The 18,409-nt window shown below is 47.9% G+C and overlaps 1 protein-coding gene across 11 annotated transcripts in view; it reads left to right on the top strand.

Annotated features, from left to right (window-relative positions):
- The window catches only part of CUX1 (cut like homeobox 1), a 282,235-nt gene that overhangs the window by 166,359 nt on the left and 97,467 nt on the right, over positions 1–18,409 (top strand). For all 11 annotated transcript variants that reach the window (XM_077311545.1, XM_077311544.1, XM_077311542.1 and 8 more), the window contains exons 9-10: positions 14,296–14,344; positions 15,994–16,098. In XM_077311545.1, coding sequence (XP_077167660.1) covers positions 14,296–14,344; positions 15,994–16,098 — 154 coding nt within the window. The remainder of the gene's footprint in view (positions 1–14,295; positions 14,345–15,993; positions 16,099–18,409) is intronic.

Raw genomic sequence — 18,409 nt, 5'->3', positions numbered from 1 at the left:
ACATATATAAATATGTTGGGCACAGCAAGACAGTAATATGCAGGGGTACTCAAACTGCGACCCTCAAGATGTCCATGGACTACAATTCTCATGAGCTCCTAGTCCATCGACATCTGGAGGGCCACAGTTTGACTACCCCTGGTATTATGAGCCGGGACACAGCCAGCTTGGTGTAGTGGTTAAGAGCGGCGGCTTCTAATCTGGCCAGCTGGGTTTTGATTTCCTGCTCTTCCATATGCAGCCATCACTGAGAAAGCTGTTCTTCTTGAGCAGCATTTCCGCACGAAGAAATGTTCCTGGATGTTTGCCGTTCTGCCCCAAGTTTTTTTGTTTTTTTGTTTTTTAAACAAATCTTGGCTGTATCTGAAGCCACGAACATGTCAATCGGGGAGGGAACATTGCAGGACGTCAGCTGAAATACCAGAAGCTGCAATCGACAAGACGGCATGGCTAAAGTTTTCCATGTGTAGGCTTGAAATAAAATGTAATTAGTCCTTTATGGGAGGAACAAGGATCCATTGAGGACTACAGCTGGCCTTTGTTTTCCTCTGTCACTGAGTGTGGGAGGTAAGGAGTGCTCGTCTTCATGTTTATTAATACAGGATTCCTGAGACAAACGGCGAGCACAGCTTAATGTTTGTTGGGACACGGGAGGGCTTGCCAAGGCAGTTGTATAAGACGATTTTCAAGGGTTGTTGGGGTTTTTTTTCAGATGGCGACCATTTCTGGGTTAGATCAGTGGGACAAGCTCTGCCCGCTTTTGTTCAGGGCAAGAGGCGCTCCAGGAGTGGGAAGGAAAGTGGGCAAAAACAGGGAAAGGGGTGGGAGACCTTGAAGGAACCGGGTAAGAGAAGAGAAGACCAGGCAGCAAATGCAAAGGAAAGGACGGGGAGGACAGCGGAGAGCCCAACCCAACCTCCAGCCTGGGGAAGGTGTGGGGGAAATGACTGCCCCCCATTTCACAAGCCATGTTGTGTTGCAAACCGCCCCGAGATGACAGTTTCAGTAGGGGCAGTCTAGAAACATACATTAATAAATAAATAAATAAACATACTGTCGTGTGAGCATTGCGGCTGCAGGATCGCGCATTCCTGCAGCCCAAACCTCAGTATTTCCCTGCCAAAGCAAGCATTAACTGTCCCTGTTATAATAATAATTCAAATAATAATAATTATTATTATTATTTCACTGTCCCTGTTAGTAGGAGGATGGGCCCGCACATTATATTGAATCAGAGCACGAGTCTCGCAAGCCTTTTGTTATCTACTCAGACTGGCAGTAGCTCTACAGGGTCTTAGGCAGAAGTCTCACATCACCTGACATTTGATCCTGTTAGCTGGAGATGCTGGGGATTGAACCTGGGATCTTCTGCATTCTGGGCAGAGGGTCTGGCGCTGAGACACAGTCCCAAGGAAGCAGATGTATATGTGTGTGTGTCTAAAGGACTCTGCTGATGAGAGGGCCAGGGGCTGGTCTCTTCCTATGCAGTTTTCTAAAAGTAAATTCTTGGAGGGGAGTCCACCAAGAGAATGTCAGATTTTCTGGAGATGGCATGACTAGCCTGCCCTTGGGTCATTTTGACTCCTGCAAACAGTGCAGGGGGAGGCAGGAGCCCCTCCATGACACACTCCTGAACTACAGTATTTGCTGGCGTATAAGACTACTTTCCCCCCCTGAAAAACATGCCTCCAAGTGGGGGGGTCGTCCTATATGCCGGGTGCACTTCAGTTGGGATAGACATAGCTGCCCATAGTGGCCCATAGTACTGTAATGTAATGTAACAAACTCTATATTTAGAGTGGAAGTGTTGGGGGGGTCGTCTTATACGCCCAGTCGTCTTATACGCCGGCAAATACGGGTATATCTGTTCCCAACTGCGGGTTTCACAAGCTTGTGTTAATGTGTCGTTTGGGTAGGAGCGCATCACAATGTACGGGTGCTTTAAGTCAGGGGTAGGCAACCTGTGGCAGGGGCTCATGGGAATTGTAGTCCATGAACATCTGGAGGACCACAGGTTGATTACCCCTGCTCTAAGTCGATTGCCCTGCATGGGGAGTGTGTGTGTGTGGTGACATTCAGTGGAAAGGCACCTAAAACCAAGCTATGGCATTGCAAAAAGCCAAACAGAGCTGCAAAAGTTTAGCACATACCACCTCGACACCGTATCTCTGGGGAACGGCTTTGCTCGAGATGGCCAGATGGGAGCAAAAGTGCCTTGGCAGGTGTAGTAGAAGAGACCCAGCAGAATCCAGAGTCAGTTAATCCTGGCCTCTTGTTTTTAATGAGCAGTCAGTCTGGAAATTAACAGACTGTAGCTAATGGTAAAGGTCACCCTGCCATCTACTTAAATGAATGCAGGCTTTCTGGAACAGGGTCCGTTCAGTCAGTCAGACCTGTGGACCACCTTAGGCTAACATTGCACTGTGTTGCATGGAAACACCTGTAGATGGCAACCAGTGCTCTCTGCCCCAGCACCTCATCTCCATCTTTCTTCTTTTCTGGGGTACGAGGCTGGGCATTCCAACCTGTGAGAAAGAAGAAACAAAACGATGCCAGTGGAATATTGAATCGTTATGCATCTGTTAACTATATAAATAGGCATATAACTATATGCAGAACCGTTAAATATTCAATTTTGTTTCTTTGTTTCGCCTTGCCGCTGCCCCACTTTTTTCTTCATTCAGACTTATGGCCTAACTTTGGTGATTTTTTTGTTTTGTTTTTACTTTTTGGATTATTTTGGAAAGTGTGTTTGTCCCTTCCCTTCCCCCTCCCAGGGACCCAAAGCAACTTAGAACAACAAAAAAGCAATCAAAGCCACAGTACAAGAAACACAAATATATATAAACAGAAAGAACAACAGACCCCAGCATGAATGTGGGGGTGTGTGTATAATGCCATCAAGTCACTGGTGGAGAGGGACTTATCCAAGCACTTGCCACCTGCCATCAAGTCTCCACGGAATTACAGTGACCCCATAGGGCAGCCTTTTCCAGCTTTTTTACAGAAACCCCTGAAACATTCTTCAGGCTTCGAGAAGCCCCAGAAGTGGCCTGGTCATGCAAAATATGGTTGGGAAGCAGAGCTGTGGACATGCCCACCTGGGGCCCCTCCTCCTCCTCCCACCCCCTCCAGGCCCATCGTTGGCCATTTGGGGAGAAGGTTGACATGACCCTATATGGTCATATCACCCAACTTCTGCTCTCAAAGTAATTTGGAAAGATTGTTGTTGTTAGGTGCGAAGTCGTGTCCGACCCATTGCGACCCCATGGACAATGATCCTCCAGGCCTTCCTGTCCTCTACCATTCCCCGGAGTCCATTTAAGTTTGCACCGACTGCTTCAGTGACTCCATCCAGCCACCTCATTCTCTGTCGTCCCCTTCTTCTTTTGCCCTCCATCTCTCCCAGCATCAGGCTCTTCTCCAGGGAGTCCTTCCTTCTCATGAGGTGGCCAAAGTATTTGAGTTTCATCTTCAGGATCTGGCCTTCTAAGGAGCAGGCAGGGCTGATCTCCTCTAGGACTGACCGGTTTGTTCGCCTTGCAGAAGGTGTCTGCTGTTATCTCCCTTCCTCCCAAGAGGCTGCTGCTTCCTGTTGCTTTGTGGCTCCCATAAATATGCAGACAAGTAGATAAGCAGCTCTGATAGCACACAAACCTTTAAGGCGGGCCGGTGTCACATTCCTCGGGCAGATGGAGCCGCCAAACAGGGCCTCAACTGCAGGTGGTAACTGCGATTTCAGTCCTTACCTGGGAGCAAAGCAATCACTACAGTTACGACTTCCTTCCCCATATTGGAAAGAAGGGCATGGCAGTAATATAGCAAGAGAATTCACTTGTTCCCAGGACCGCTTTGCCTTTCCTCGGCCTTTTCTGAAGTCCCTTCTGTAGCGACCCCCCCCCCAAATACACAAAACGGGCGGGGCGAAATGCCGCTCCAAACCCACCGGAGAGTCCCCCTGCGAAGCAGCCTTTATAAAGCTTGAAAAGTTTTTTTCCTTTTCGGAATGGAAAAAGAGAGGGGAAGATAATTGAACCCTTTGATTTGTTTCACGGTTTGTTTGCCCTTTCGTTCCTTTCCCGAGGTGCTGTTTGTTGAGGAATGTCTCCAATTGCCAGCGAGATGGTGGGGTGTCTAATATTTCCCCGCCAGCTCTCCTTTCAGCCAGAGCCGAGGACTGTGGCAGGCCCGCGATATGAATTTTTAATGCAGAACTTTATACCCCAGCCCTTGCAGCGCCCGGCCTGCGCAGTGCTCTCCAGGGCTTTCAGATTTAACGCTCCGACGAGCAAAGCACAGGCTCATGGCGTTTCGACATCCGTCGCCGTTAACCCCTGCACTGCCCAGCACGGCGCACTTAATTTCCCCAAAGAGCAAGCTGGGGAGATGTGGGGGAAGGGAGGTTATATTACGATTATTTTCCACAATTCAGAATAAACTGGGCCTCAGTACCTTCGGATACAGATTTATTGTTGGGCTCCTTCAGGAGCCGGTTACTGTAATTTGAAGCGCGGTTTAGTAATTTTTCTGCCTTCCGGGCAAATCTTGAGAGGGCCTGCTGAAATTTTCTTCTGTCTCGTGAGTTTTTTTGTTTTGGGGGAGGGAGGGAGTTCAATGTATGGTGGTATCTTTACCGAGAGTCACATTGTCGACCCATCAAGCTATGACTGCTCCTAGGTGGACGTCTTTCTTTGCCCGTAATACCGGAGACCTTTGAACTGGAGATTCCAGGGATTGAACTTGGGATGTTCTGCATACGGAGGATGAATACTACCACCAAGTCAGAGCCCCTCCTCCTGGTCACATGGGCTGCTGTTGAATTATGTAGCCCGTTGACCTTTTTGCCAAGGCTGTTCATGGTGGTTCTTCGGATGGATAGAGAGCGGCTTAATAGGGAGTAGTTAAATAACAGCCCTTTAGGGTATTCTTGCCTCTGCTGTTCATGCATAGGTGTGTCCTGTGAAGCATAAGAACTTGTAGCCTTAACTTCCCCCATCCGTCTTTTCCTTTGTTTGTTATCCTCACTGTATATCCCTGTGTAAACTGGATCTGTTAGAAACTTCAGATATTCCTTACCTCAGTCTGGTTGTGATTTCATTAGACTGATGCTTCTCTTACCTTTGATGAACCAGACGCCAAGGTGGGTTTAGTCGTTCCAATAAAGTGGGAGGTGCATTTTGCTCTCGTACTCAAAAGATAACGTTCTCCTAAATGGGATTTCAGCTTTTGGCACAGGGGATTCAGCTGTGTGAAGGGACGTGAATGTCAGCTCTTAATTCTTGATGGAGGACAAGAGTGCATGTTTCATTTACCAAGGAAACGCAGCCCAAAATGGACTGGGGGTGATAACTGATTTCCCTTCCTGGATTATGTTACAACTTTTGGAAGTATACACCACACTAATTTGGAGACATGTTGGTGGGACCCCTTGCATCCACTGAGATCATGTAACGGGAAAGTAAACAAGCACAAAAAGATGGTCCTGATCCATGTGCAGACGGCATTTACTTGGCCTCAACTGAGAATCAGTATCTTAGACCAAGGAGATGTGAGTTCTGTTACCTGACCATAAATATCAGCTGCTTTGGTCTTGCCACATTCCGTCTGTCTGTCTGTCTGTCTGTCTGTCTGTCTGTCTGTCTGTCTGTCTGTCTGTCTGTCTGTCTGTCTGTCTGTCTGTCTGTCTGTCTGTCTGTCTGTCTATCTATCTATCTATCTATCTATCTATCTATCTATCTATCTATCTATCTATCTATCTGAGCTTTCAGAAATCAAGCGGGATAACCAGTGAATCCTTGCCCTGCACATCCTTTGAGGAGGGGATGCAAAGGAGACTTTTGTACACATACCAAATGCTTGTTCAGTAACTGCAATAAATGAGGTTATCCTCTAGGCCAGGCTCGATCCTGCAAGGTAGATGCAATAGGATTGATTTGAGGACCTGAGAGCTCGTATCCTGTGCTTGCCCTGTGACATCACTTCCCAGGCTGCACATCATTTCCTAGCCAGCACCTCGTCTTGGGACTATGCCAGAGAAGTCCACAGGCCTAGCTGTTGAAAGCCACATGGATACCGCCAAGGCTGTTCCAGAAATAATTCTGGGTGTTGCCTCTTCTGCCACAAGCTAACGTGCTAACAACTGCCATTGGGAGGAGAGAAAAGTTACATCTGTAAAGCGACTGTCTGTGGTCGGGGGGGGGGGGGGGGAGAGGAGTCTTGCACATTTAAAAGGTGCCAAGAGGCGATGTTGGCTGCAGAAACAGAGGCCGGGCACAAAACACTGCAGGAGGTGTTAACGGCACTTGGGCAAAGGATTTCAATTCGAGCAATGAGAAAGCATTTGAATTTTTTGCTGTGAGCCCCTTCCAGATCACACACACAGCTTGGCTTTAAAGAAATAACATGAAAGTACATTTGCACTCCCCCCCCCCCCAAAAAAAACAAAGAACTCCAAAACACAAGTCAGCCTTGTGCTGCTCAGCCAAAAACTTGGCCTGTTCTCTTGCGTCAGGAGGGTACAGACTAAAACATCAGAAGAAGCCCAAAAAAGCTGTCCTCAAAGCTCCGAACTCTTGCAAAGTCAGCCCAAGCCTTACTTCAGTGTCTTCTCCACCGCTTTGCCACAGTCCCAGAAGGGAGGCCTTAAGAGCCCAATGCTGCTGGGCCTGCCCCTATCTGTACCGCCCCATGCAGTTCGCAACAGGTAGAGAGCAGGCAGGAGCACTGACTGTGGCCTTCATACCCAAGGCGGATAAGTGGTCCGTCTAACTCAGAACTGGCTCCTTTGAATTGTCACTGTCTCGTCAGCCACTGGTGGAGAGGGAGTTATCCAAGCGCTTGCCACCTGCTTTAAATGCAAACTCTGATATTTGAACCCAGGATCCTCTAGGTCAGTATGTCCTCCCCAGTATGCCAGTTGATCCTCTTCTCCCCACACCCACCTCTATGCCTTGGGGCTCGGCCCTGTCAGCTGCTTGAACTCAAATCTGAGCATAATGTGTTAAGAGCGTTTTCCCTAGCCCTGTTCACACGTTATAGTAAACGCACGTACAAGCTGCAGGACACGTGTACGCTCATTTGTCCAAAAGAGCTGACATCCCCTCACTTGAGAAATACGAACAGGAACTTGGACCTGGATACATGTGGCGTTTCTATCATGGATTCTGCTGCGCATGCGTGGAATATAACATAAGAGTTACTCCATCCACGCATGCAGAAAAAGCAAGTGTATACTGTACACGGATTGAATGCACATGCACTGTAATTTGTGAAGAGGGCTTCTGTGTTTACGGGGTACCTGTGGGGGGTGAGATCGTCTGGCCCCATCTCCAGGGTTTGCAAGTGAAAGGAGAGAAGATTCAAGTGCCAGTTTGACCCTTTGGCCCATAAGGTGGACGGAGATCCTGGATTCTGGTACCTTTGAAAAAAGAGAAACGGCACTAGCTCCCTTGTGAGTTCAGCCCCAAAATTATTATTGTAGCGGTAGTGGGGGGGCTTTACGGCATGAGTAAAAGGAAACTGCATCCATGGCGTTAGCTCTGCCAGCCCGCTGGTACATCCGCGGATAAGTGTTGCATCAATAGAATAGTATTGCACTCTGGGGTGAAGTAACGGCTCGCTTAACTGCTCGGAGATAGCGAGCCTCTTATATTCAAACATTGCAGCTCGGCCCAATTATTTTAGAGCGTTAAAGATAGCGGCTTATTAATACGAGTTTGTTTAAGCGTTGGCACTCGAAACCCCGGAAAGGGACTCCGGGGAGGAGAAGCGGCATCAAGGTGTCCCGATCCTGCCATCAAATCGACACGAGAGGATCCTCATTCCTCGCCACGGGACCAGATGGAAAGCCAACGACGCCGGGAGGATAAAACCCAGTTGGCCTCGCTTGGATTTGATTGCAAAGCGGCTGCTGTGAATTGGTGCTTCTTGCGTCTTCCTTCGCAGCTTCGCAGAGCCAGCTCTTTGCTTTAGTGTGTCATGGGGGTGTCGTATCGCCCAGGATGCCGCAGGATTGCGGCTCACCTCTCGACCAGCTTGGGTTGCAAAGTAGGCCCTTGCAACCGGCCTCCAGCGCAACGTGGTCTCCCTTTTTATCGACGGAGAGCTGAGGCAGACCTGCAGAGTGAGTCCCGTGCGGAATCGGGATCTGAATTCCCATCTTGTCAATGCAAGCACAGCACCGTAATTGCTGCACGGTGAAGCTGGCCCTGTTGCCCGTTGCCCACGAGTCTCTTCTGAGCGGGTAATCAAAGGTGTGGGGAAAACATCTCCCGGGACTGGTTCACACCTCCGTGTCCGTGGCTGTATTTTTCCTTCCAAATTGATTGACCTACGCTCGAGAACTGGCTTCTGAATGCTGTGAACTTACTTTACTGTAAAACACGGCGTTTTGAAAAGCTGCCAAAATGGTATCCGTAGTATTAGGTCTGGGATAGCCTGTTCCTCAGACCAGGTTGGAAGTTGATTTTTTTTTTTTAAGGCAAGTGAAGGTCATCCAAACCCTGCATGATGCAGTAGCACTATTGCCCGTGGCCCTGCTCTGCACATGGGGTGCCCAGGAAATTCACAGCAGGCAGGGGCTCATGGGAATTGTAGTCCATGAACATCTGGAGGACCACAGGTTGACTACCCCTGCCCTAGAACCCTGGCTGGGAACCCCTGGAATAGAGCATCCCACCTCTGAGCATCATTCTTTTTCCTTTGAGTGGCAGCAAGCAGATCAACCGTCTGCCATTCTTCCATGCTGAAAGGTCCAGGATCTTTTGCTAGGATCGGAAGAACCCAAGGTGAGCATCAGTTGCTTAAGCCCCAGCCTCCACTGAGGGATTCTGACCTTCCGCTTGGTAATTTGTCTTTAGTAGCATTACCCTGGGCCGTCCTGAGCGGGCTAATCTGGAAAGCCAGCCTCGGTTAATCAGGTTGTCTCCTACCAGCTTCAGGTCCCTGGTTTGCCTGTCAGCAGTATTTTCACTGCAGGATTTTAAAGGTTAAACACCTCTCGGTGAGGCAGGCGGGGAATTCTGCAGCCTGTTGCCACCATCGTAAAAGGTCAGGCTGGAGAGGAATTGACTGGAAGAGGCCGGCCCATTGTCCTCTTGAGCCTGTTCTGTTCATCCAGCATTGCTTCTGACCTCCCGATTCCAGGGGTTTTCCAGGATTTGCAGGTCGCATCAGCACCACGTATTCTGGGTCCTTCTTTAAAAGCTCCTTTGAACAAACCATTCCTGTTACTTCTCAGAGGCCTGATGTGTGTGTGTGGGGGGGTATGTTTTCTGCTGAAAGCCTGCAGATCGCTGGATGGGAGCCTTTGTGGTTTCTCCCTGGGCCACGTGTTTCTGCACTGCTGTCTACACACTGTTTGTTTTATTACACTCGGGGAAATTGACACTACGCTGGGCTGCTCAAGGCTGCGCGGAGGGTAATTCTATATTTCCCCTTGACTTGCTCTTCTCTTGAAATGAAGGAGAGGCAGGGAGGAGGCTTGCTGTGTTTGGATCTAGCCGGGGAAGGGGAGGGAGAAAGAACGTTTCTAGACTCGAGGGAGGGGGGGAAATCAACTTTCACATCTCTTTTTAAAGGTTTGCAGGAGTAGTCAAACTGCGGCCCTCCAGATGTCCATGGACTACAATTCCCAGGAGCCCCTGCCAGCTGGCAGGGGCTCCTGGGAATTGTAGTCCATGGACATCTGGAGGGCCGCAGTTTGATTACCCCTGGTTTAGTCCATGGGGAGTTTGGAATCATAGGAAGCCGGTGGTAGCGGGCTGCAATTTTGGGAGAGAAAAAACACTGTAAAGCAGAGCTGGCCAAACTACAATTACCATGAGCCCCTGACAGCATAGTGCTGCCCGTGGACATCTGGACACAGTTCGGCCACCCCTGCTGTAGAGCAGTGATCTTCTAACTGTCTTCTGGGAATATTTTCCCCCCATACTCTGCTAAGGATTTTGGAGGACAGGAAGTTAGGCTCTTGGTTTATAGATGACACCAGTTTAGACCTCGGAGGTGTGGATTGCAGTCATTCCAGCCCTGCCCTTGGTAGCCCAGGCTAGTATGTTCTCAACAGATTTCGGAAGCTAAGTAAAATATTGAGTAGGAGACCACCAAGGGAGACCAGGGATACCAACCACCTCTGAATGTCTCTAGCCTTGAAATTCCGATGGGGGTGACCATAAGTTGGCTGCAACTTGACAACCAAATAGTAATCAACTTTGGAATGCAAAATCTGATTGAGTGTAGGGTTACCTCTTAAATGGAACTTTAGACAGTTTCAGCTTTAGCCTCACTCTTAAGATTAATCCTATGGCAGTGTTGGCTATATAATCTCCAGAACACCTGAAATCACAGTTCTGTGATCTCTTTGTTGCAAAACGTCTTGATTTCTCTTCCATATGTCATCTCTCTTCAGAGAATCATTTCTTTCAGGTAAGGCAGGGAAAGTTAGTAAATTAGTAGTAAATTAGTAATCAGCATCGTAAGTCCAAATATGCAGTATGATTATTCTTTGCTTGAAAAGCCAATCGGCCCTATGGCATTTCTAGCAAAGAATTATCATACTGCATATTTGGGTTTGGGATGCTGTTGACTAATTTACTGCTAACTTCCTTTCTCCTCATATCTGTACTGGTATGATCCCTGTTCCATTGTCTGAGGAAGTGTGCATGCACATGAAAGTTCACGCCTTGAATAAGTCTTTGTTGGTCTTAAAAGTGCCATTGGATTCATTGAATGCTGAGGAGCCATCTGGTCCCAATAGCTCAGTGGTAGCTTTCTGTTTGTCTTTTTGATAATTCCTTTAACTCACTTTGGGCAAAAAATAGCATACTTATCTCTAAAGGAAACAAAGAGCAGCAGTTTTGATTAGCACCCAGCCTGGACTTCAAACTAAGATTTGTAGCCAGTTCACCAGATCTTACACTTGCTTGTGATTTGTTGCAATGGCTAAATTTAGAAAGCATGACTTGGGTGGGAAGTGTTGCCTTCTGAAGCCACCTGGCCACGGAAAGGAGCATATCCTCCCTGGTGCGAAAGGGCAAGAAGAAGAGCCTACCGATAGAAGAAGAAGAAGAAGAGTTGGTTCTTATATGCCACTTTTTCCTACCCAAAGGAGGCTCAAAGCGGCTTACAGTCGCCTTCCCATTCCTCTCCCCACAACAGACACCCCGTGAGGGAAGTGAGGCTGAGAGAGCCCTGATATCACTGCTCGGTCAGAACAGCTTTATCAGTGCCGTGGCGAGCCCAAGGTCACCCAGCTGGCTGCATGTGGGGGAGCGCAGAATCAAACCTGGCATGCCAGATTAGAAGTCCGCACTCCTAACCACTACACCAAACTGGCTCTCATAGAGTATTTCGTAGAGTATATTTCGTAGAGTAACCAGAGTTTGTTTCACAAACCACAGTTTATCACGATGACTGAATACAGGCAAATTTCCCTTCTTTTCCACTTAAACAAATAATGTGGCTTTCCAATATCAATAGCAGGTAGCTTTTAAAAAAAATTGCAGAATGTACTCGTAAAGGTTTTAAGTCAAGTGTTTTAACAAGCCTTTGTGGTTTCATATTAACAGCTATTTAAAGTAATAAAATGGAAGGGGGGGGGGGAATGAGGAGGAAAAAAATGTCTTGTTCTCTCCAAGCTGAAATGTTAGTCTGTTCAGCTCATAAAAAGAAAATAATAATGTCGGCTACATGCTAGCAGGAAATTTCAAAGGTATTACCGGTGGCTTCCCAATGCTCCCACATATAAAGGACAAAGCTGACTTTTTCCTGGAGGCACAGCAGACCTTCACGCCTAGGAAGTGCCACCAGCAAGAGCTGGCAAACAGGTGACATGTGAAAAGTCTGTGCCAGGAATGTTGGTGGGAGTTTCGGCTGCATCTGGCCACCTTAAATGAACTCCTGTGTGGACCAGATATGCAAAGGAGATTCTTGAGCTGGGAAGCTCACAAGCAGCGTGTGGAGACAATGCACATCCACTGTGATTTATGCCTGGCCCAGTCTGGCCTGGTCTCATCAGATCTCAGGAACTAAGCAGGAAGGCCAGGGTCACTACGCGAAAGCCAGAAATGGCAAAGCACGTCTGCTTGCTCTGAAAAGCCTACAGCAGCCTTTCTCCAGAAAATCCCTGAAATATTCTTCAGGCTTCAAGAGATCCCAGAAGTGGTGCAATCCCCCTTCAGGCCCATAACTGGCCCTTTGGAGAGGGGGAGGTGGGTCAACATAACCATATATGTTCATATCACCCAACACATTCGAGAAACTTTCCAGGGCCATCAAGAAACCCCAGGGTTTCACAAAATTCTGGTTGAGAAAGCCGGTTCTATATGGTCATCCTAAAGCAGCCGCAATATGACAGCACACCCCCTGCCATGCAGAGCTATACTCCACATAGAGAAATGAAAGATTTCCTGGTTTGGAACTACCCGCAGCTTATGAAATCAGATGAAATCACAAACCGCGGTTTGTTCTCTAACCTAAAAACAGCATTTTTGCCGGCTGCGGCAAGCTCCGATTTGTTGAGAACCAGGATGTTTCCAGGTTCCTTCACCTGTGCACAAGTGGAAAGGGTGCACGTGAGTGAAAGTCCAAATCCCAAGGACTTCCTCACGCGCTCTCCTCAAAAGCAAACTGGTTTTGTTAACGACATCTGAATACAGCCTGTATTAACTATTGTATCATAAGAGGTAGAGTCTTGAGAGGGCAGAGAAATGACCCATTGTTGGTTTGCGTTCTTTGAATTCACATTACCCTTCCGGTCATGCGGTAGCAGCTCATCTGTGCATCGTCGTCTGCAGCCTAAGTGAAGCCATGCGCACACGGCACCATCTGAAAAAGCTGGCATGGAGAAATGCCACGGAGTCACCCACAGGGACCCCGCCAGTGCAGGTTTCCGAGCCGCATCTGTGGCCGCCGTGTTGAAATCCTTGGAATTCACTCCAGGGTCTCAAGCCCGAGAAAAACGAGCCAGTTGTTCTGTGCTTTAATAGATCAATGAGAGCTGGGTGTGTTATGCTCGTTAAGAAAGGAAAAGAAAAGGGTGAACTAGGATTGTTTTACAGCCAGCATTTGCAGACAGCAAAAGCTGCATGTAGCTATTAGAGACTTTGCGAAATAACCGATTTTCAGGCTGCCGAGCGCCAGGCCCTGATGCAAGGTTGAAGCTTATGAAAGGGGGAGGGGGGGGGTTAGAGAATGAATCCTTTTGAATATCCTCTGGAATTTTTGTTGCAGCCTGCCTGAGGACAGAGCATGACAGCAATTTAATTCATTACTCCACTTAAAGATTTTTTTAAATATATATATATATATATACGTATACACACCTACGTCTGAGACATTTATAAACCTCAATGGGTGTTCAGCTTGCTCAGCGGAGAAGGTCCCTTTGAAGGTTTGGTTTACGAGGCATGCAGGGGTGGTTTACAGCAAATAGGGCGTATTGGATGAGAGTGGAGAAGAGCAGGCCAGCCCCGGAGGAATCCGGCAATTGGGCTGAGGGCTGGTATGGGCAACACAGCTTTGTGTGGGGATCTTGCCGACGGGGAGTTGGCTTAACAAAGTTGAACAATTGAATTAATAAAATAAAATTAAAAAACTCCAAGCAAAGTGGAAAGAAATTTTAACAGTGGCAACAACAACAACAACAAAAAACCCCTGGAACAGACACTAAAACCTTATGTCCACGCCAGCTCCATTGGGTCCAAGAAATGTTTATGGTGCAGGTCTGTGGCACGACTCATGAAGACAGGCATAAGCCCTGATCATGTGAGCCACCCTGGAACTGCTGTTCTACTTCTCCTACCTCCATTGTGGTTGCGAGTACGAATTTCATTTTCGGAACGTCACACCAACCCATCCATGTGGATACCACGTTATATTTGACAGGGTCTTGTAAAGCTTGTGTAGGGCCTGAAAGTTGCTTTAAGGTGGAAGGTCTTTATAAAATCATTTTACTCTATTGCAGGGGTAGTCAAACGCTGGCAGGGACTCCTGGGAATTGTAGTCCATGGACATCTGGAGGGCCGCAGTTTGACTACCCCTGCTCTGTTGGATGCTTTGCGTTGGGCAACGTTTCAGGAGGTAGAACAGTATACCATAATATTAAATAAGTAAAAAACTTTAACTTCCTTTTTAAACAGTTGCTGGATACTAGTGGGTTCTCCATTCCTTAACCCTTTTTTAAAACTATAAATGTATACGTAACAGCCTTGTATGACCTTCATGCATAAAACTTTCTGCAGTCAGCTGCTCTTTTGGCTCAGTTGCAGACTAACTGGCCTTCTTCCTGTGTCCTTCCAGGGCTGACGAAATCGAGATGATCATGACGGACCTTGAAAGAGCAAATCAGGTAGGATTTTAGTTGTCAGATCATCAGAGAAGCTTCCACGCCAGGGAATGCCCTACTAGCAGGTGGACCAATCATTTTACTGTCAGTTTGTAGCTGCAGTACTGTGTCTCATTACTTGGGTGACACGTACTTTTCTCGGCTTAGGGCATGAGGCACACGCAATTAAATAAAACATAAGCGCCGAAACAGGGAGGAGAGCAAAGGAGAGCTCACTGTTTTTTTGCATATTCATCCCTAACTGTGACTTTCAGATCCTGGTTTCATGCGCTGATTAAGAGGGAGATCCTCCTTGTCCTAGGGTGTAACGACACTGCCGGCTTTCACTTGCGCATTAATCCGCAACATGATATCCGTGAGCGTCACGGCATTTGCCACAGTGTTTCCTGGTGTTCACTTCCTTCTTCCCCAAATGAGTGTGCTTATCCTGGCTTTCTTCCACCCCATTGGCATACATGGCACATTACCTTTGTATTTGTGCGGAACACCTATTAAGAAGCAGTAGTTCCCCTTGTAGGAAGACACTTGATTTGGCTCCAGCCCCCACAGCAGCCGATTTAAGGCAGGTGTTCCCTGCAGTTCAGCCGTTTCAAAGAGCCCACAAATTCCCACTCCCATGAGGGAGGCGTTATGGGCAGTTTTCATATTTTAACACTTAATGTTTCAGAGTTTAGATTTGTTATGTATTGCTTTAAAGCTTTTGAGAAAAACCCTTGCAGGTCATTTAAAGCAGAGGCGTCAAGGGCTGGAGCTGACAGAGAGGCCACTTGGTCAGTCTGGGCCACGTGTGCCACAAAACGGGACGTGGGACTATCCCACGGACACTGATGCCGTTTTAAAAACCCAGGTAGTTTATTATAATTTTCTGCAAGACCCAAATTGAGCAGGAGAGCCTTTAAATTCCACTTCTACCCCGTCCAGGTGCTGCTCTGGTCTAGGTGTCCTCCTGTCTTCAAACAACAGTCCAGCTTGTTTCATCTTACAATCTGTGCCCCCCCCCCCCCCCCGCTCTCACAATATTTGTTGTTAGACTTGCTGACATTTTAATCTCTTCGGTAATTTTCCGTCATTTAAAACATTACTACATAAGATCCGCCCTGACTCCATCCTGTATACAAGAGAGAAATCGTCCCGGAGCAGAGGGGTCCGCCCACTCCCCCCCCCCCCCCCCCGAGTCGTGCTTGTTTCAGGCCAAATGGGCAGAGTGTCTCTTAATTCGGTCTTTACTCGTGAGAATGATTCCCATGGGGAAGTGTGCACGGCAGCCTCGCTTTGGCTGGGAAGCACAGGAGGCAATTGAATCAAAGGCCTCCCTTTCCACTCGCCGTCCTCCAGCCTGGGAAATTCAGTGGGCTGCGGCATTTGTGTCAGCAGGGGATTCCTTGCTCCTAGCGTTAAATTACTGTCATAATCGCTCAATTATTTCTTCCTTGTACTGTTTAAAATAAAAATCCATCACATTCTGAGGAATTTCAAACCCCCCCCTCCCCCCCTCCCATCGTTTATTAGGTTGAGTGTTTAGGAAAATCAATTATACTCAGTCGGGCATGAATTGATGAATGTTCTTGCAATAATTGCCAGTTGTTAAATCAAATGTACATTCTCTTTCCTCCCCCACCCCACCCCCCCATGCCCCTTTTGCTGCTTTCCAGAGGGCAGAGGTAGCTCAGAGAGAGGCCGAATCCTTGCGGGAGCAGCTCTCCTCCGCGAACAAATCGCTCCAGCTGGCAACCCAGATCCAGAAGGCACCGGATGTGGTAAGAGAGGGGGGCAGCCCACTTCTGCTGGGGCCCACAGCCCATCTCCGGTGTCAAACAAATGTCCTGGTCTCCAACCAGGTTCACATTTTCCTGGGAATTGTCCTTCTCCTGTGCTCTCTCCAGCTTAAAAGGTAAAGGTAAAGGTATCCCCTGTGCAAGCACCGAGTCATGTCTGACCTTGGGGTGATGCCCTCTAGCGTTTTCATGGCAGACTCAATACTGGGTGGTTTGCCAGTGCCTTCCCCAGTCATTACCGTTTACCCCCCAGCAAGCTGGGTACTCATTTTACCGACCTCGGAAGGATGGAAGGCTGAGTCAACCTTGAGCCGGCTGCTGGGATTAAACTCCCAGCCTCATGGGCAGAGCTTTCAGACTGCATGTCTGCTGCTTTACCACTCTGCGCCACAAGAGGCCCTTCTTAGAGTGGGTCAATAATGAGGAGGAGGGAACAGGATTTCCCCGAGCCTGCTTGGATCCCTCGGGGATCCCCAGGAGACTGAGTCACGTGGAACAAATGCGCCTCCTCCCTGGAGCCCTGCCTTGCTCAGTACAAAGCATGCGCACCCCTGGGCTTGCTGACTGCCCCCAGCGTACCCACGGGTGGATGGCACAGGGCGCCACTCCCTCACTGCCCGTTCTTTGCTTTCTACAATTGTGGTGATTTAGAATCCGATCTAGAAATCTCTATGCGTCCCTTTTAAAACCATCATAATTTAAAAACAGCCCCTGGACCTAGTGGCTGTTGCACAGCTGTTGTTTCCCCCAAAGGACTGGCACACATTTGCGCATATGCACCGGAAGCCATGTGCTGGGCTCCTTACTGAGCAATTATGTAGAATGCCGTCTACCCACTTTCTCCCCCTTTGTATCTCTACAAATATTTTTGAGAGAGAGCTGAATGCCGCAAAATGTCCTGACGTGTCCCTAAGGGTATCCCCTCCTTCCATATGGCTATGGGCATTCTTAGCTAAGGGGCCAGGTCAGTGGGGTTCAACCTGAAGGCTTCTTGGGGGGTTGGGGGGGGGGGCTGGTAGAGTTCCACATCAAGAAGAACCGATGTTGCTACTGACATGATTTCCCATTCAACCATCCATGTAAGCAGTTCTGTTGCTAACGTCAGGCCCATAACAGTTTCAGTTTATTTCGATATAAAATCAGCTTAAAATCTTGCCACAGTACAATACTAGGATCAGCAAATAAATGTTAAAATGTCATTATAATTCAGCCTTGTTTAAGGACTTAACCATCTGCCGACGTATGCTCCACGTACAAAATTTGCAACACTGCAAAGCCGTTTCTGAAGAAAGTTCAGGGGGAATCAGAAAGATTTAGAACTGCTCTGATCTTCCTGGGGAGTTTGCGAACACTGGCGCAGTATTTTGTGAGCAAGCGTCACTATAGTAAGAGCAGTGCAATTGTACATGCCTTTGCCATTTGGCATGGACTCACCCATTGTGAATGAGTAAATATCCTCTGATATTTAGGGACTTCTAGTGTTGTTTAATAAACTACCAACAAGAAAATGTTTTTGGCAGAGGGATGCCTCTGCAGCCAGGCCCTATCAGACTGAAGGGCCAGATCCCAAATCCGTTTTTGAAGTATTTCTTTGGCTTTCCGAATGCCTAGTTGGAGCAGAGCTTAAGGGGAGGAATCACACTCTTGCAATCTTCTTTTGACAGTTCTCAGCCAATTCGAGCGAAGTAAGAGGGGCGAGTACCTGGGGTTACAGATTAATTTCAACAGCAGCACATATACTAAATTAGGCCCATAACCAAGTAGAATTTTGTCTTGTACATTCTGCCTTCTGTTTGTCAGCTTAGAACCACTGGCCAGCTTTCCCTTTACGTTTAGATATTTATGCTCAAAGTTGTTTGCAGCATTGTAGTCCCCTCCTCCATTTGATTCTTATGACCACTACCCCTAAAAGGTAGGTTTAGTTAGTTAGGCAGAGCGAGTGTGATCTGCCAAGGTCATTCAGCTTCCTTGGCAGAGAGGAGGTTCAAATCTGATTCTCCCAGATTCTAGTCCAGCAATCTAATCCACTGCACAAAATCTCTAGAGCAGGGGTAGTCAAACTGCAGCCCTCCAGATGTCCATGGACTACAATTCCCAGGAGCCCTTGCCAGCATTCGCCGGCGAATGCTGGCAAGGGCTCCTGGAAATTGTAGTCCATGGACATCTGGAGGGCTGCAGTTTGACTACCCCTGCTCTAGAGACTATTAGTTAAGAGATTGGTTACATTTCTCCCCCTACCATAATAATACTAATCTTCTTATTTCCTGCCCTTCCTGGTAGCTCGAGGCATGTT

Source organism: Paroedura picta, chromosome 15 (genome assembly GCF_049243985.1).
Source record: "Paroedura picta isolate Pp20150507F chromosome 15, Ppicta_v3.0, whole genome shotgun sequence".
NCBI lineage: Eukaryota > Metazoa > Chordata > Lepidosauria > Squamata > Gekkonidae > Paroedura > Paroedura picta.
Note: the sequence above shows the minus strand (reverse complement) of the source record. Positions and strands in the feature narration are given on the sequence as shown.